The 18,329-nt window shown below is 32.6% G+C and overlaps 1 protein-coding gene across 1 annotated transcript in view; it reads left to right on the forward strand.

The window, feature by feature from the left end:
* LOC136976085 (AT-rich interactive domain-containing protein 3A-like) overlaps positions 1–6,145 on the forward strand; it is a 96,961-nt gene extending 90,816 nt beyond the window's left edge. Inside the window, 4 exon segments of the mRNA XM_067271291.1 lie at positions 509–735; positions 2,194–2,430; positions 2,508–3,400; positions 5,457–6,145. Coding sequence (XP_067127392.1) covers positions 509–735; positions 2,194–2,430; positions 2,508–2,617 — 574 coding nt within the window. The 3' untranslated portion in view covers positions 2,618–3,400; positions 5,457–6,145.
* Positions 6,146–18,329: the final 12,184 nt, after the last annotated feature.

Here is an 18,329-nt window from a genome sequence, read left to right on the forward strand (position 1 = left end):
CGTATGGCTCGACTGAAAAAGAACAAGAATCGCATGAACAGGACCATTAGGACGAAGTTTCTATGATTGGGCGGTGTTACGATGTAACGCTGTAGTGAATAAACTGTCACTGTCGTTATCTCGTCCCTTATACGGAGCAATGTGACCACTTAATGTTACATCGAAATATAATGACAGACATTAACTGGCCTCCTGGCATCTGTATTCCCATTAGTTCACTGCTTGACTCCGTTCGATGATCTAATGAAAGGTTAATAATGACGTCACACGCAGAGGCAGATTAAACTAGAAAAGTGTGCTTTAGTACGTATATGATGAAACGAGGAGAATTTTAAAATATTCTGACTTGCCCTAGCTTATCTTTCAATAAGAGGGGGACTCTGACGTGGACAAAAACTCACTTGACATTATTCGGATAAAATTGTTTAAACTCCCTTAGCAAACTTCTTAGTGTTTTAAAAAATTTAAGTCAAATTTATATTCGTAAGAAAGCTTTACGTATATTTAGGTACATGAAATATCTTTATCCGTACGAATGTGAAAAAGAGAAATTAAGCACACCAGAAGAACTGCAGTCAGCCATTGATGGAAACAGGAGGGAGAGTAGGCGGTCGAATTATGGCCCTTATCCAGAAATGGTTAGTATGCCGAGAAATTCTCATCATCTCTCACCTCTGAGTTTGGTATCACGACAAGTCAACGGTCACAGTTCAACTCAGGGCATTAACTCTTCTGGTAAGTATTCTTTTATCAATCGAATAGTCGAAACCTGTCCTTATCTAAATTTACATATTTTCATTCAAATAAACGAATTTTAATGAATCGCTGTTATACAAAATATTGCGTTGTTTAGGCATTTCTGAAAAATAAATATTTTGACAATGCAAATTTATTCTTGATGGATTGAACAAGCGTAATTATTACGGTTATAATTTTATTGTGATTTATTCGAGATAAAACTCTAAACTGGTGACGTCCGCCGTTCGATAAAATAATTGTTCGCAATAGAAACGCAAACAGCTCCAAAGATAAACACTAATGAAATTAATTTTATTTTTTGTTAATCTTGTACATCCGGTTATTTTGCAGTTGGTTAATGAAGTAATAAGACTTCTAGAATAAATGTTAATAATTGTCGAATTCGTCGCTTTTTTTATTATTCTTACGTTGAAGAACCGCGAGAAATTAACTTCATCTATAGTTAATATTTGTCTTAATTAAGTTCATGCGCTGTCTCAAAAATGGCTAGCATTGCCTTTTAAGCACGCATCAGTGAAGCCGGTGTCAGAAAACGATTCAGCCAACCATCTAAAAGAGCTCCATTAAGAACGAAGTTGTAACCGTATCACTCGTCACCATTCCAGATTTAACTGAATACAAACAGCTATCCATCGAGGCTAGGTAATAGATTGTCTAGCTGAAAGCAGTCGGGGGTATTCATCACATAGACAAGTGACAGTTGCTTAGTTTCAATGATAACTCGAATCTTTTGTTGGTGAAACTTTAATTATTGCCTCGCCTTCTGCTCCAGCGATAGATATTGTGACAAATCACTTTACAGACCTTTCACTGGACGTCAAACTGAGAGAGAAACAGCTATCCCTCCCTTTTATTCCCTCTTCCTCTCGTCATAAAATTAAATTTACTCACGTGACAGCTACCTGTGTCAGGTAAAATCAACGTAGCATAATCACTGTTGCTTGTGTATTTAACCTCGCGTGTCACTTACATTTGAACTCTGAACTTCTCCATGATTTATGATCTGAATGACATTGCTTCCGAAACTCCTCCTACTCGACTAGAAGATTCAGAAATCTCTAGACGTCTCCTAATTATATGGTTCTTTGATTCTGATTGCTCTCTTCGATAACTATTTTTTTTGTTTTCTTTCTAAAGAATTGTCTTCCAATGGATTCTAAAATTAACTATGATTCGTTTGATTTATATGAGCTTTCGTGAGAGTTTTGTTTAGACTAGAGAAACATTAAGATATATAATAACCGGATTCTCTTAATTATAACCTATGCATTCCTTAATGGAATTCTTGCTGTGATTATATTTTGCGAAGAAATTATAAGTATTTATGCATATAGAATTATCATTTTGCCTAAAATTATTAAGTAAGAACATTCAAACTTTTATGACTTTTTAACGGAAAAATATCTTAGTAAAATGTCTTTGCGATAATTTCAGGTGAAGAAGACAATTGCAGCATCCCTTCGACACCTACCCATATAACGATGCCTCAGCAAGAAGCACTAAATTTAGAGGTGCCGAGGAACATAGATCAGAGTAGTAAATCAATAGACACAACATCGAGGAAATCAGTAGAAGAAAGTTCTCCTCCCCCTAAACGTTTTTTGTCAGACGAAGAGCGGCTTCTCAATCAAGCCGGTGTACCCAGCGCTCACATAAAAATTTCCAGTCGAGGCAAGTTCATTTGTTATCATTTAGCCAAAAGTTAAGTATATTTAATTCAGTATTCTGATTATTTATTCACGTTTCAGGCGACGGCCGATCTCAAATAGATAGTTCTTTGGTGGTCAGTATGGAAATCAATGGCATTATGTATCAAGGTGTATTGTTTGCTCAGTCCCACAGAAATCGCATAGCGTGAACTGTCCAGTGTTTCTACAATATACACCACTAGTGCCTTGTCTCCGTAGGAGACCGTAAAGAGCCAAGCTGACAAGAACAAAGTCCTTCTCAAGCCATCAAATACTGTAAATTTACATCATGCAGGCAATCAATAGGATCTCAAGATCTGATGGACAATGTGTTAAAAACATGGAACTGCTCTTTAAAAGTTATATGCTAATATGATATATCAGGATGGTGTTCTAAATATTTGTGTCAATTGGAATTGTTGAAATGCTTGAAACGCACGAGCTTAACCTTCAAGGCTCTTCAGATTACATCTGAAGTTAAGTAGAGGACATCGGCAAGAACGAAAACAGAGACTACGCCACGTCTTCTATTTTAAAAACTCCATCAGCTTTTAAGACCAGTATTCAACTTTATTTAGCTCAAAATCTTAATATTATTTTAACAAAAAATAATTCATCGAACGATTGTTGAGAATTTTTTCTCTTGTCTCTTTTAATATTTGCAACTAACCTCCAGACTAACTTTACCCACCGTTGCAACTAATTTTAAAATTGTGTTCAAACTTACATTCCTGCAAGAACCAATATGGTTGATAAAAAATGGATTTTAACGAGGATTTTTCATCGTATTTTCCGAACGAATTCGAATGAAAGCAAATTCAATACAACAAAGTTGGCATCTGTCCTTCATAATCTACTGGTATTATCGATGATCTTTTGTAGATACATAACTGTCATAGTATTACAGTCTATATACCAGTAGTAACTCAAACATTGTTTAAATATTTTTGCAGGTGAAGACGTCAGACTCTTGTACAGAATTATGGGATTTGCCTCTCAATTATGTTCGTGTAAAAATTCTAATTGTCCGAAAAATCTGAAAAAATTTATTACCTGTCTAATTTTTCTTCAATTTTATGATGCGCTATTCATTTTTTGCTTAAAGCGTTCCGTTATTTTTAATTAATTATTGGTGCCGAATCGGCACTATGGCGCGCGTTATCGCGGATTTCAATTTTGAAATTTCCCGCCAGTCGTTGTTACTAAAAATAGCCGCAGCGGTGGCGCGCGCGCTTCTTTGTTTATAATCGCGTTATTTTAAAGTGAATTACTTCTAATAAACTGAAATTTGACCGGAAATAATTTAATTTCTTACAATGGTATTTTTTAATTATTTTTTAAAGTTTTATGACACCATCACAACATTTCCCTGAGTGGAAGAACACAATTAGAAAGTTAACACTATATGAACGTATTCATTTTTTATATTATCTATTTTTCTGTATTTTTTTTATTTTCTGGGTTAGGCATAAGGGCTTGCTTTCACGGATTTGCAAACAGGACCTTTTGGATAAAGTATCCAACAAATGAATGACATTTATTGATATATATATCAATAAAAGTTGTTCATTTGTTGAATACTGCATCCAAAAGGTCCTGTCTGCTAAATCAGTGAAAGAAACCCCGTATGCCTAACCTAGAAAATAAAAAAATTAACTTTTTTGCACACGCTAATTATAATTTTTGCAATACAAGATGTACATAAAGTTTTAGCATTGTATAATGTAAAATGTATAAACGAATAATAGAAATGAATATTTAAATGTATAAATAAATAATATATAATATAATTTTATTTGTATTACCAATTTATACTGTTTATCTTAATTATTATTTATATAACTCTTGTATTGAAAGTAGAATAGATGTAAGCAAGAGACGAGATAATTGACATCCAGGCGACACTTAACGCCTGGATGTCAATTATCTGGTCTCTTGCTTATTCAGAGATCGGCGTGAAGTCCACCATCGTTAGGATTATTATAGATCTAATAGAATAGATGTAAAAAACATTTTCGTGTAGTATAAACATTTTTTTTTTCTATTATATTTTTGATCCGTTTTTTTATTTTTTAAATACAGTCAGTAATTAATATATATTATTCCTATATAGATTTATTAATTATAATAAACATACACTATTTAATATTATATTAAAATAACACTCTTTAATTAACATCTGAAATGAAGAAGTAATTGAATCGAGTCCCATCGCCATCTTTAGTAACGCGCGACAGTAATTAATTGATTCTGAGCGCGTCGCGTTGCATCAATTTAAATAATTTATAAAAATTAAAATTATAAATATGTTTATAAAATAATTGACGATATCTGTTCGCAATAGTATTGTAAAACACACTGTACTTATAGTTCAGCATTTCTGATAAATTTTAATAAATATTTGAATTTTCGTATATTTTATATATAAAAATCGAAGAAAAAAACATAAATTTGTAAAACTTAATAAAAAAAATATCTGCAACTTCATAACACATATAAGTATGAGAATCCATCAAAAAAAGATAGTTAATAATAATTAAAATCGAAAAAAAAAATAAAACTTTCAAGGTAAGGTAATTTCTGTGGTAAAATGTGAGGTAAGCGATCACGTGACGCCCGTCTCCCCATCTTCAGTAACCAAAACGGACGAGGTTGAAATAAAAGCCTAATCACCAGTAGAACTAAAAACATACATCGGCGCGTGCCTAGAGCAATAAACTTGAACGGGAGCGAAGATGAAACACGACACTTTGTAATTTATGCTAATTACCTTCTAATATTAAAAAATTAAAATCATCAATAAATTATGATGAAATTAAAACTTTTTTGACTGAATTCGATTACAAACATATTAATAAACTGGATTAAAGTAAAAATACCCGTTTTCGATCGTCCTCAAATTTTTATTAATTAATTTTTTAATTTGGTGCCGATTGACCGAACGTCGTAGTGATTTCGATTATGACTGCGCACGTGCGTGACTCGAACAGTGGTTAAATATTTTTGCAGGTGAAGACGTCAGACTCTTGTACAGAATTATGGGATTTGCCTCTCATTATTTTAAAATATTGCTTTTCCTATTATTTTCATCGTGTTCAGACAAGTTTTGTTTGTTATATGTATGTATAATTTATGTTTATTATATACAACGTGGTAGCTGGCCATGTCAAGTGATATGTATCACGCATATATACATACACATACATGTAATTGGTGCAAGGTTGTGCAGAGTCTCAGGGAATAAGATGTCATGTCTGCACCATTTGTACAGCATTCGCGGGTTACTTAATGAAGAAACCATAGAATAAAGTCAATTAAATGAATGAAGAAACAACACAACGACAGAAATGTTTTAAGGAGTAACGTTTATTTTATAATCTACCACATAACTTTTTTATTTCTTAACGGGAGCAAAATGTATTCAACCGAATATCAATTGTGCTACTTTTAGGATTTCTTTTTTGTTAATTGAAAATGTAAGTCATCAGTGATTTTTCATTATGTTCAGGGGTTTTTTTTAATGGTCAAGACGGACATTTGTACCTTGCTCCATGTCCTCGTCTAGTAGATAGTGCAGTTTGTCTGTGCAGCTTATAATTTCATGTATATAAGGGAGAACTGTCCATACTGACTGTGAAAGTTTTGTGTGCGTTTTCATTCTTTATTTCTGTGATTTCTCATAAAATCAATTTATTTGACGCTTTTGTATTGTTTCCATTAACGTTTTGAAGCATTTACATACGATTGTCATATATATATAAACATATTATACATATATACACATGCATGAATATAGCTTCCACACTTTTCGATTATTCATGAAGTTTTAAATGTTTACGTCACACTGCGATCAATTATTAAATATCATGTCCAAATGAATGACATCTCATCTAAATAATTTAAAACTCATTAAAAACCCCAGAGCGTTCATATCTTTAGTTTGATATATAATTTCGTATAAGTGGAAATATTTAAAACAATTTTTGGACATAACACAAGTTAGACAAAGTTAAAGCTTGATGTGTGCGATATTTGATATACGTCTGCAATCAAATAGAACCACGCTAATAATTGCCAATTTATTCTCGACCAGACATTAGTCTTTTTAAAATTAGAAAACACTGAATAAAAAGCGAAAATTCATCCGTCAAATTACACTCTGATATGGAAAGCTCACCGAAAACAGTAAATTGGCGTACATTATCTTCCCATTAAGTCCCAGACTGGGAATAAAAACAACGGGATCAAATTTCGAGTGCTTGATAGATGCTTCCAACTATTACTCGACCTGTGGGAACTCATTACTGACTTCTAGTGACTTCAGAAATTTGATAAGACGCCATCATAATTTTAAATTGAAAAGAGTAAGAAGACAAAATTTTGATTGACAGAATATCCTGAACTAGTATCTTTCTTAACTCCTGCATCCTCGCACAAACTATCTTTTTAATTATGCTAATTTCTCAAAATTCATTTCGAGTCATTTGAGATTGATTACAAATTTTATGGAAAATTTCATTAGTTAAAAACAATTCTACTTGTAGATATTTAAGTAACATTTGATATTTATGTCATCTTTAAAAACTGAATTTTTTTCCTCCTTAAATGTAGAAAAATTCTTGCCAAATTGAATTTGTTTGTCTAAAAATAACATCAAAATAAAATAGACTTTAGTTGATAAAAAATTTAACTACGTTAGAATAATCAGAACAGTTTGAAAGTGGATTCTAAAGTGGGCAATATACTGAATAAGCAAGGTAAGAAAACGAAATCTATAATTTATTTATAAGAAACATATCATTATGGAAATCTCATCAAAATTATACGATTTTCCTAACACCGAATGCAGAATTAAGCATTAAAAGAATGTTAAAAAATTTTAAGTATATTAAGTTTCTGTAGTCTACATTCTTATTTCTTGTATAATATTACCGTTAATGTAATGCAAATAATAATAATAATAAATAAATGGCACATCAAAACGCATTGATATAATACGATAAGTGAAAAACGATAACGATTATTCCCATCCATATCATAAAATAATAAAGTAGGCTCTACGATTCGTAATATTAATTCCTACGTCAAATATATTCTTTAAGTGCAACAATGTAGCAAAGCCATACATCATTGTCGTTTTTATAAGTTTCTTATGACAGTGAATTGATCTTGATATGACATTCCTTTCTTGCACACCCACTTCGGACAACAGTCTGAGATACAGCTCTTCTTAACTTCTGGCGTTCGGGAACACCCAGTTTCATGTTGAGTTTTAATAGCTACATTATCCCGGGATGGGCAGAGATTTGTCATTATAATTTTCTTCTGTTGTCAATGGTACTTCCTAATTCTCCACCCTTAGCATTTATCATTTTTATCAATATTTCTTTAACCATAATCAAATGATTATATTGAAATCAAATTATGGCATTAAATCAAATCGACGTTCTTTAATGTAGATGAAAATACGAAAGAAAAAAATAAATACTTCGTTATTTTCTAATTCCACTGACGAAGAAAAATTATTTATTATTATTAATTCGATTGGTATTATGGGCTACTCATCGATTAATTCGAGAGTAATGAACAGACATCTTTCATTTATAATTATATACTTCGTATTTATTATAACTTTTCAACGTTACTTGTTGGCTATAAATAACAAATTTGATGTAGAAATATTCGTTTAATCATTAGAGAATTTTCTCTTCTATTTAGAACATGGTCAATGGGCATTGAAACTACATCAGGATCTTGCCATCGAAAATAATATTTAACTATGTCATCTGCCACAATGAATATTCATATATCGTCGAACATTGAAAAGGTTTTCACAATTATTTAAATAACATCATATCGATATTTGGCGTTAATTATTAGAAATTTTAAATATAAATTTATTGTTTTAAAACAATGTTTGTAAATACAGTAGTTATCTGTCGAAAAGAACGGGTTAAATATATGATAATTGTGTGTCATATCTTATTTTTCTGCATTTATGTTTTGTCGATAATTACTTGATTTATAGACAAAACGTAAATGTGAAGAATTGATTTGTTCTTTTTTTAAATAAGAACGTTATTACAAATTTATGTTACAACGCTTACGCCATCTTTTGAGGGATTTAAGTGCAAATATTGTATTAAATGTACACCTATATAATAATAATAAATATTGCTGATTGTCTTTAAGAATACAGTAAGTATTCAATTGCTTTGATAACAGCTGTTAAGACATTTTAAAATGAATTTGTTAAAATAAAATAAAAAGACTTATCATCAGGGTCGTCTGTAGGGAGGAGCTGGGGATTTTCCCCGAGCCCGGAGAAACCGTAGTTGTTTCTACTTCTATAAATTATTATTACTTTTACTAACAAAGAATAAAATCTTTCTGACTGATTTCTATTAATTAATAAACATTCTACGTATTTCATTTGTACGTAAAAAGGCAAAAGGGGCCAGAGGTAAAGCGGGCCCCATACCAAGCTTTCGTGAGGACAAAAACAATTTAATACAAATAAAATGCTTTCGCGTTACATCCGAAACATAATTAATTCGGGATATTTAATAAGTTTTAACTGTGAAGAAGAGGAGACATTTTATTTATCACGGAACAATTCTATGGCATTTTTATGATCGAATATCCTTTGTTGAAGCGACGTCATCGAGTTTTTTTGTTTTTGTCGTAAAGTGAGAAAAGATTTTTTAAAATAGTAATTAGAAATATTAAAAATTAAGAAGTGCCGAACTTTATTAATTTCTTTTGAAGAATAATCTTAGAATTTTTATATTTTGATATAAAAATGTTTTATTTTCTTCGGTGGTGCCATCTAGCGAGTAGGAATGAAAATGATTTGAGTTAACCTTATTATCGCGTGTAATTTAAGAGGACATTATTCTTTTAAAATATCATTAATGTTTCCATCTTTAAATAAATATTAAATCTAATTTAATAATGTGTATATTAATTTGATTATTTTTATAAATGTACTGAGATAAATTTAGTTATTAAACATCTTCCTAATCATTAATCATAATTATAACATAATTAACGAATTGAGGAATAAAATATTGTTGAAGTTTTATTATTTCCTTGCGTTATTAATTTGATTGAATCGCCGGACAGTTATAAATTCTCTTAAACCAAACTTTCCCGTGTTTTTAAAGAGAGAAAAAAAACATTTTCAAATATTTTACACAATTTTGTGATAACCGCCATTACTTACGGCATTTAAAATTTCTTCAGAGTTTAATATATTTCTGCAGAATAATTAGAAAATGCCTTAGAGATTATGAAAAGCAATAAAATACTTTAATATATTTATCATTCCGAATACGTAAGCTAAAGATCACGTTTGCTGTTTTTAATAAGACGTTGGTTGACACTCGTGTAAACCATTTCAGTTAATTATCATAATTTTAATGAAGATAAAATCTCTACTTTAATAATTTATGTTATATAATTTTATATACGGTAATAGGAAAAGGATATTTAATATAAAACAGTAATATTAATCGATTTTATTAATTACCTAATAAATGATTGGCATTAATAAAACATTCATTAAATAGGTCTAATTGTTCTCTTCCAGGAAATTTAACTTAACAATAATAATTTACATTTAAAATACAAGCTATGCCCTACGTTTCTCGGGCAGAAACTAAAAAGTCCTCTAACCTCTTTGAAATCATTAAAAATATGATTCATGGACCGTTGGAGCCTTCACTAATTACTATGCAATGGTTATTTATACAATAATGCATTAAACATGAATTATTACAGTATGACTGAGATGAAATCAAGAGATGTCCGGATTTCATGTTACAGGATCATAGAAAGTAACTCTGAAAAGTTTGGACTGGATCGGTCAGAGTTTTGAACAGTAAAAAGAACATACAGACAAACAAACAGATATTTTATTTTATATAAGCTATATAAAATGTATGTGCAAGTATAAACAAACAGAAGTCGAATTTCGACAGTTTTGTTGTACTAAACATTTGTAAATTTTAAAAATATATCAATAAATAAACATATATTAAAACTATTTTATTTAACTTATCATTCTGTCTTGGCTGAAGATTATAAGTTATCTTGAAAGTATCCGCCATGTTTGCTAATGTTACGTAGGCCTAATTAATGTTTAATTCAAGCCCGAGTAGCTCAGTCGGCAGAGCGTTAGATTTTTAACCTATTGATAACAGTCTAGAGTATATAAAACGTATAAAACATTATATACAATATAATGTTTTATTCATACAGTAATTTTCTGTTTAAATTGTCAAATGGTAGGGATTAAATTCCTAAAACATCCCGCGTGCAGGGCCTTGGCTTGAATTAGACAAAATTTTTCATCTACTTTGTTCAAAAAAACGGAACTATCGTTGAAATTCAATTATCTTTAATGCAATGCAAAAACTAGAAAATTTTGAAAATAGAATTGTAAAACTGTAAGAGGAATTTCACCAAAATTCTATAGTTATAGGTAGAGTTGCCAAATGTCCTTTATTTTCATTTTTTCAATGTAATGGCATGGGCATAGACGCATGCCTGTCCTTATACAGGGTGATTCACTCGGGACTAAACACTTGTTGTGTGGAATATCTTCATAAAATGGAAAAAATGAGCATGAAACACGAATGGAACAATTCTTTATTTCGTGACGAAACAGTCCACCAATGTATGTTTTGCATTACATGTTATTCAAATCTGACTGTGCAACGTGAGATATTGAACAAAGTAAGTGTTCAGTCCCGAATGAGTCATTCCGTATATCAATGTTCAATCCATATTTTCCTCAATACAAAGCTGTGGCTTACGATTACACGTTTTAAATTCTAAACGAAACCAGTTTGCAAATATTTATAGTCAATATGAAAACGATCAGAGTCAATAGATATACTGGTCCTTGCTCTGCCAATAGCTCTGATGCTACGATAGTGGAGTAATAAATATTTCTGCCACTTCGAGCGTTTCAATCGCTTCACGGCGAAAGTTTGGCTTGAGAATAGGGAAAGTCAGCTGTTAACATTCGAAATTCTTATAATTATAAATATATGAAATTTTTTTGTTTTTAACTCAGATATTTCTTTTGTTTTTTAAACAACTGCTTATAAATACTATTTTAATTTGGTTTTGAACATTATTTATTCGTAAATGTCGTTAATATTTAGGCTATATTTCTATTAACTGTCACTTTCACGATTTCAGACTTTAAATTGATTAGACTGTTTGTGTTTTGCTTACAATTTGTGTTCATTTTTAAATATTTTTGGGAGTTTTTGTTAAGGGGAAGAAAACGGAGTCAAAAATTTATAGTTAAACCTGAATATACATTATTAATAGATTATAGAGCATCACTCAAGTATTCTCTATAATCTATAGTACGGCATTTAAAATTTCTTCAGAGTTTAATATATTTCTGCAGAATAATTAGAAAATGCCTTAGAGATTATGAAAAGCAATAAAATACTTTAATATATTTATCATTCCGAATACGTAAGCTAAAGATCACGTTTGCTGTTTTTAATAAGACGTTGGTTGACACTCGTGTAAACCATTTAGTGAATTACTGTAGTTTGCAATCAGAAAGGAGCTATGATATACGTTATTCACAATTTACACTGTGTTTATTAATTAACTAGCAGGTAGGCCCGGCGTTGCTCGGACAAAAGATAGCGAAGATTAAGATTATTACGATATAGTCAACCTTACCCGTTTTCACAGAATGCAAGAATTGGGTCCCCTGTTTCCAGACTAATTAGAGAATTTTTAGATAGGTCTAAACATGTTCGATTTCTTGAAAGAACGAAAAAAACTGCATTTGCGTCTTGCACGTCACTTTCTCTTAACAATTCCATTGTTACTTAACACCTCCACTGTTGATGGAATGGTTAAGCCTCTTCCCCGTCCTGTCCTCTCCCCCGTGGGAGGAATTTCGAAAAATCCCATCTTAGTGTGCGTTCTCGTGACATCTCCTAACTGTGTACCAAATTTCAACTTTCAACTCCTAACCGTTTGGGCTCTGCGCTGATTATTATTATTATTCATCACCATCAACTCGTCTCGATTATATATATAGATAATAGAGAGGGATTAAAGTTGAGCCAAAAAAAGTTATTAACAGGTTAGAGAGGGGGATTAAAAGTCAGTAGATTTAGTTCTTGGATTTCAAAAATAGGCTGTTAGAGGAAAAAGAAGAAATTCAAACTATTTAGACAAGATATTCAACATATTTACAGGCACTTAATAACTTTGATAGAGTTAGAAGCAGGGCTGTGGAGTCGGTAGATTTTTACACGACTTCTACTCCGACTCCGACCAAGGGCGGACTTGTTAACAAAGTAGGCCCGAAAATTCTGACGTCATCACGTGACCTCAAAATATTAGCATCAATAAATATAGTTCTAATAAAGATAGAACGTAGAAACTTTTTGTTTCCAAAGCTAAAATATGCTTCTAAGTAATGAGTCAATACGATAATTTTTACTTTTCTGTTGTTAGGCCTATATATAACAGAGGAAAAGTGTAGCGATAGTTCAAAAAATGATCCCACCCCAAATTTTCGCATTTTTGGTCTCAGGGCACTTCGAAATGTCGAGATTTGCAAAAGATTCAGTTTTTTTCTGTATGTGCGAATGATAGACTGTATGGGAGGCAAGATTTTGAATCGGAGTCGGATGGTTTAACACAAGAGTTATTAAGCTTGAAAATGGTTGAACTAAATCGGTTGATACACATTCTAACATCCGTGCGTACAGAAAAAACCCCGAATGCCTTTGCACTTCTCTATGTTTCAAGGCTTCCCGAGTCCAAAAGTGTAAAAATCTGGAAAAATCATTTTTTGACTGATCGTCATTCTTTTCCTTTGTTATAGGTCTTACTGTATAACAACCGGGACAGTAATAATGACGACGATTCTGATTATTTTAAAAAAATACAAAATAAAACGATTTTAAAAAATTAATTAAACATTAAAGTTTGACACATCTACCGAATATATAAGTTCACATTTATTGACTCGTTTGATGATGGCATTGGTATTTGGTAAGCGTGTATGAATAAAAATAGTAAATAAATTCTGATACAAACAAATTAGTTTAATAAAAATGTTGTAAAGTACATAATATACGAGTATATTGGATAATATCTTATATATAAAATTCTCGTGTCACAATGTTAGTTACCTTACTCCTCCGAAACGGCTTTACAGATTTTTACCAAATTTTATATGCATATTCAGTAGGTCTGAGAATCGGCTACTATCTATTTTTCATACCCCTACACCATTTCCCCCCTTTCAAAAATATATTTATATATGAATTAAGGCTTTTATGTCCAACAGATGGCGCTAACTTCCGACGACCTAAGTTTGCTTTTCTGTCAGGCATTATGCTTTTCTGTGAGAATGGACTGAAGCAGATCATTTTCTATCTATCTATATAAATAAAATATAACGTTCGTTTGTTCCTACCGATTCCTTTGAAATTTTGACACAACGTTGCATTCGAATACGCACGTGTTTTTATATAATATACATGTCGAAATTCCCCCCAGTGGGGGGAGATGGACGGGATTAAGGCTTACCGTGAAGAACTCGGCTTCTATTATACTATTTTACGTGCGGTTTTTTGCGTTTTTAATTGCTTTTTAATAGGTTACGTCAACAGAATATACACTAAAAAGGGATTTTTCGATATTCCCCAGCGGGAAAAGTGACGGGATTAAGGCTTACTGTGAAGAACTCGGCTTTTATTATACTATTTTAGACGCGTTTTTGATTGCGTTTTAATAGGGTACGTCAAGAGAATGTACACTAAGAAGGGATTTTTTGAAATTCCCCCCACGGGGGAAGTGTTATACATTTATAATACATACATTTTGAGCCACAGCAACGCGTGGCCGGGTCAGCTAGTATAAGTATACAGATACATTAAACTAAGTCAAGAATGGGAAATATAACATTTAGACTGGTAAAAAACAAGTTGCTTGTTTTGCCATGTTGATTAACTTATTATCTTTCATCTCTGCTATAAACTGAATTACTGATTACAAAAAAATCATTTCTATTAATTCAGCATTCACTGAAGTTCTTAAATCATATTTAATAATTTTAAGAGCGGAAAATAAAGGCTCTACCGAAACTTGGTTGGTGACAATGCCGTGACAATCAATGTTGTATTTTAGATAATGTCTGGATAGTGCAGTACAAGGTTAGCTGCCTGCCGCCCTGGGGAGACCCCGGATTGAATCCGGACGGGTCGAAAAATCCCCAGGAATTTTTCGGGGGGTGGTCCGTCCAGATATGTCGGTCCCCATCCCTCACCACACGGCCGCCCCATTGTGGGCCTGGCCGAACCCATAATGGACTTGCTATAAGAGGCCCTCTTAGTGCCCACAGGATGGAAAGAGTTACAAAAAAAGTACTGTATTATTAGATAGTGATTAGTGATGACATGGAGTCTAAAAAAAAGACATATTAGTGATGTTTTAAACTTATATAAATAAAGGAGAGGTGTAGTAGGCAATCAATAAATCTTCATTCATATTCTATTTTTGATAGTGCAGAATCTTATAATATAATCGAGATGGGTTGATGATAATAATAATAAGTGCAGAGCCCAAACGGTTAGGAGTTGAAAGTTGAAATTTGGACGCAGTTAAGGTATGTCATGAGAATTAAGAAGGGATTTTTCGAAATTCCCCCCCCCGCGGGGAGAGGGAAAGGATTAATGCTTATCCTAAAGAACTCAGCTTCTACTGTACTTATTTTAGATGCAATTTTTATTTTTACCTGCATTTTATAGGGTACCACGTGGGGATGAAAGAAGAGTATTCCTTAACAATGGAAGTGTTAAGAGAAAGCGGCGTGCAAGATTTACAGGCGCAGATGCGGTTTTTTGCGTTTTTGCGGAAAATCGAATATATTTTTAGACCCATCTAAAAATTCTTTAATTAGGCTGGAAACAGGGAGACCTAATTCTTGTATTCTGTGAAAACGGGTAAGATTGGCTATAATGTAATAATCTGAATCTTCGCTATCGTTACTTTTTGCCCGAGTAACGCCGGGCTTATCTGCTAGTGTTGTATAAACAAGTCGAAAGGCCCGATGGGCATCGGGACATACTAAATTACAAATAAAAATAATAATATACTGAATATTATACTGTAAAAATATAAAATAAATATAAAATAATTTATATTGTTAATTTAAATTTAAATAATAGCAAGGGGTGCTCCTAGTGGCCGTTTTGGCATTCCGTGACAGAAAGAAAGAAATAGAGACTGCCTATTTTTTCAGCTTTATATAGTAGATTATCAAAATATGTAGAGCCAATGTGAGTGTCATTAGAAATGTAATTTCTCGTGTCAAAAATACAAAACTATTTTATCCCAAATATTATTTCTCACTTTACTGAATCAAGTAAAATTGTATTTCACACTTTATGTAGTGTTAAAGTTAATAAATTATTTGAAAAATAGTTTGCCTATATCTGGATTAAATTTCTATGGTTATTTAAATGTATTAGAGGATAAGCTATGGTTTTCTTAATTATATTGTCACACATATGTAATAAAACAAAACAGTAAAATGCAAATTTATTTACTTATTTTACCATTACCTATGTATTAATTTAAACATATATGTTATACTCAGAACATTATGTATAAAACTTTCATTCACAATATGAAGCAATATAACAGTTTTAAACAGTGATAATATTCAGCGGGTTCGCACAGGTTCGGCCGAACCCGTTGTTAAAATTTTCAGTTTTCCGAACCTTGTTAAACACACGGAACATTTCTCAGTGGTTTTTTTTAATATATTAAAATATACGTATTATACTCTGTAACACTACTAAACTAGAGCCTTATACTCCGTTCGCACCGAGCATTTCAATCTAGGTTGTGAGCAAGGTCGGGGACTATGTCTTGGTGCGATCTCTCTCGACCGTTTCAATCTCGACCGAAACGAGGTTTAATCGCGATCGATTCAAGAGAGTTCTTGAAACTAGATCCAGTTATAACAGAGATCCCACAATCTCACGCGCGCAAGATAATACAAGATGGCTGTGGAACACGTGTCGGGCTATGGACAGCGAAATAAAAAGGATATTGTATTTCGAGAGACGATGACATCTGTCTATTATCAGCAGTGCCATTCGGGGTGAAAAATTTCTCTGCCTAAAAAAAAAAAGGCCGATAGCACTAATATACTATTGTTACCTGGTCTTCGCCCAGGGCTCGTTACGTTCCAAATACGCCACTGATTATTAGATATATCGCAAGAAAAGGTATTGTATTTATTTCTAGCCAAAACTTCCATTTTGTTTGTCGGTGATTGTTAGAGAAAAATTTTCTGCTAGCGAACTCTTTGTTAACTATTTCGAATATCACTACTGGTTTTAGACAGTTCTCTATTTAAAACCTGGATAAATTAAAACGAAAATAATTATATTTTCGTTTTATTCACATCCTCATCTGTAATTTCAAGTTTTTAAAATTATTATCTTATTAAATGTTCTATTTTATAAACCAAATATACTCTTTCTTTCTTTATACAATATATAAAATTAAAAAATGGGTTAATGTTACCTTAGGATCCAAAATGGCGCGGTGGGATTTTTTCCCTACTTTGGAGACTACTACGGGGAAAAAATTTTCCCTAGAGTCGTGACGTCGACGCCGTTGAGAATTTTTCCCCGTTCGGTTTCGACCCTGCGTTCGACGTGACCGAGTTTCCTGTAACCTCGAAACGGAGTGTGTATTTGCGACGGTAGAGGGAGCTTTTTCGTAGCGTCGTGCGAGAGTAAAATCGGCGGGAAATACGTAGGGGTGTTACGAACGAATATGCAAATGCATGATCTACGACGTGATTCTGTTCCTTTCCAGGCAATTTTATGCAAATCGACTAGTTTCCAGTTGGAATCGTTTGCTGTAGTGTTGAGACGAATTGCGTATTGGAATAATTGCTGTTTTATTTCGTTACGATATTTCATTCTCGCACAATTTATTATCGGTAAACGTATAGTTTATTTGCAATTGTTCGATAATGAGTAGTTTTGCAGATTTGAGTTGCAACGACGAATTTTGGTCGAAATGCACCACCCGTGATTTCTCCATGTTAATTGAAGACGACTTTTTGGAACCAGGTTTGCCTCCCAGTATCGATAACGCATTGAAATTTGCTGTAAAATTAGGCATACAGCCGACCGAGTCCGTTTGCATTCATTGCGATTCTTTATGCAAATTATACTATCGGAGTAATAGAGAAAGCTGTTTCTTGCGATGTAGTAAGTGCGGAACGAAGACCTCTGCCTTTGATGGAACATTTAAAAGTAAATTTGGCCACATTTCTTGGAGTTGCATTCTGTCGTTTATATGGCACTAACTATGTCTGGAATGTACGGCGACGACCTCGGCGATTGCGGCGGGCAAATCCAGAAAAACGGGAGTCGATTGGTCCAATCACATACGGTTGGTATTGCTTATAGCTTTGAGTAATTTGACATCGTTTAAAAAAGGAGTGCCGAATAAAACGGTGGAAATCGACGAGACCGTAATATGTAAAAGAAAGTACGAGAAAGGGCGTATATTTAAAAATACGTTCGGAAAGGAAAAAAAGATAGGAAGAAGCAGGCAACCACCATCGAAAAGTGAGTAAAAAAATTCTTTTTTTTTATTGTTTATTTCGGTTAATATCCGCGGAGTGTGCAGAGAAATTCAAGATGGCGGCCGGAAACGCAGCCATCTTGAATCGAGGGAAAATTTTTTTCCCCGTCGCAGTCTCCAACGTAGGGAAAAATTTCCCCCGCCGCCATTTTGGATCCTAGGGTAACATTAACCAAAAAAGGTAATTACGAATAGGATTTTTTTGACAGA

This window comes from Centruroides vittatus, unplaced genomic scaffold (assembly GCF_030686945.1).
Source record: "Centruroides vittatus isolate TY-2023 unplaced genomic scaffold, ASM3068694v2 contig_393, whole genome shotgun sequence".
NCBI lineage: Eukaryota > Metazoa > Arthropoda > Arachnida > Scorpiones > Buthidae > Centruroides > Centruroides vittatus.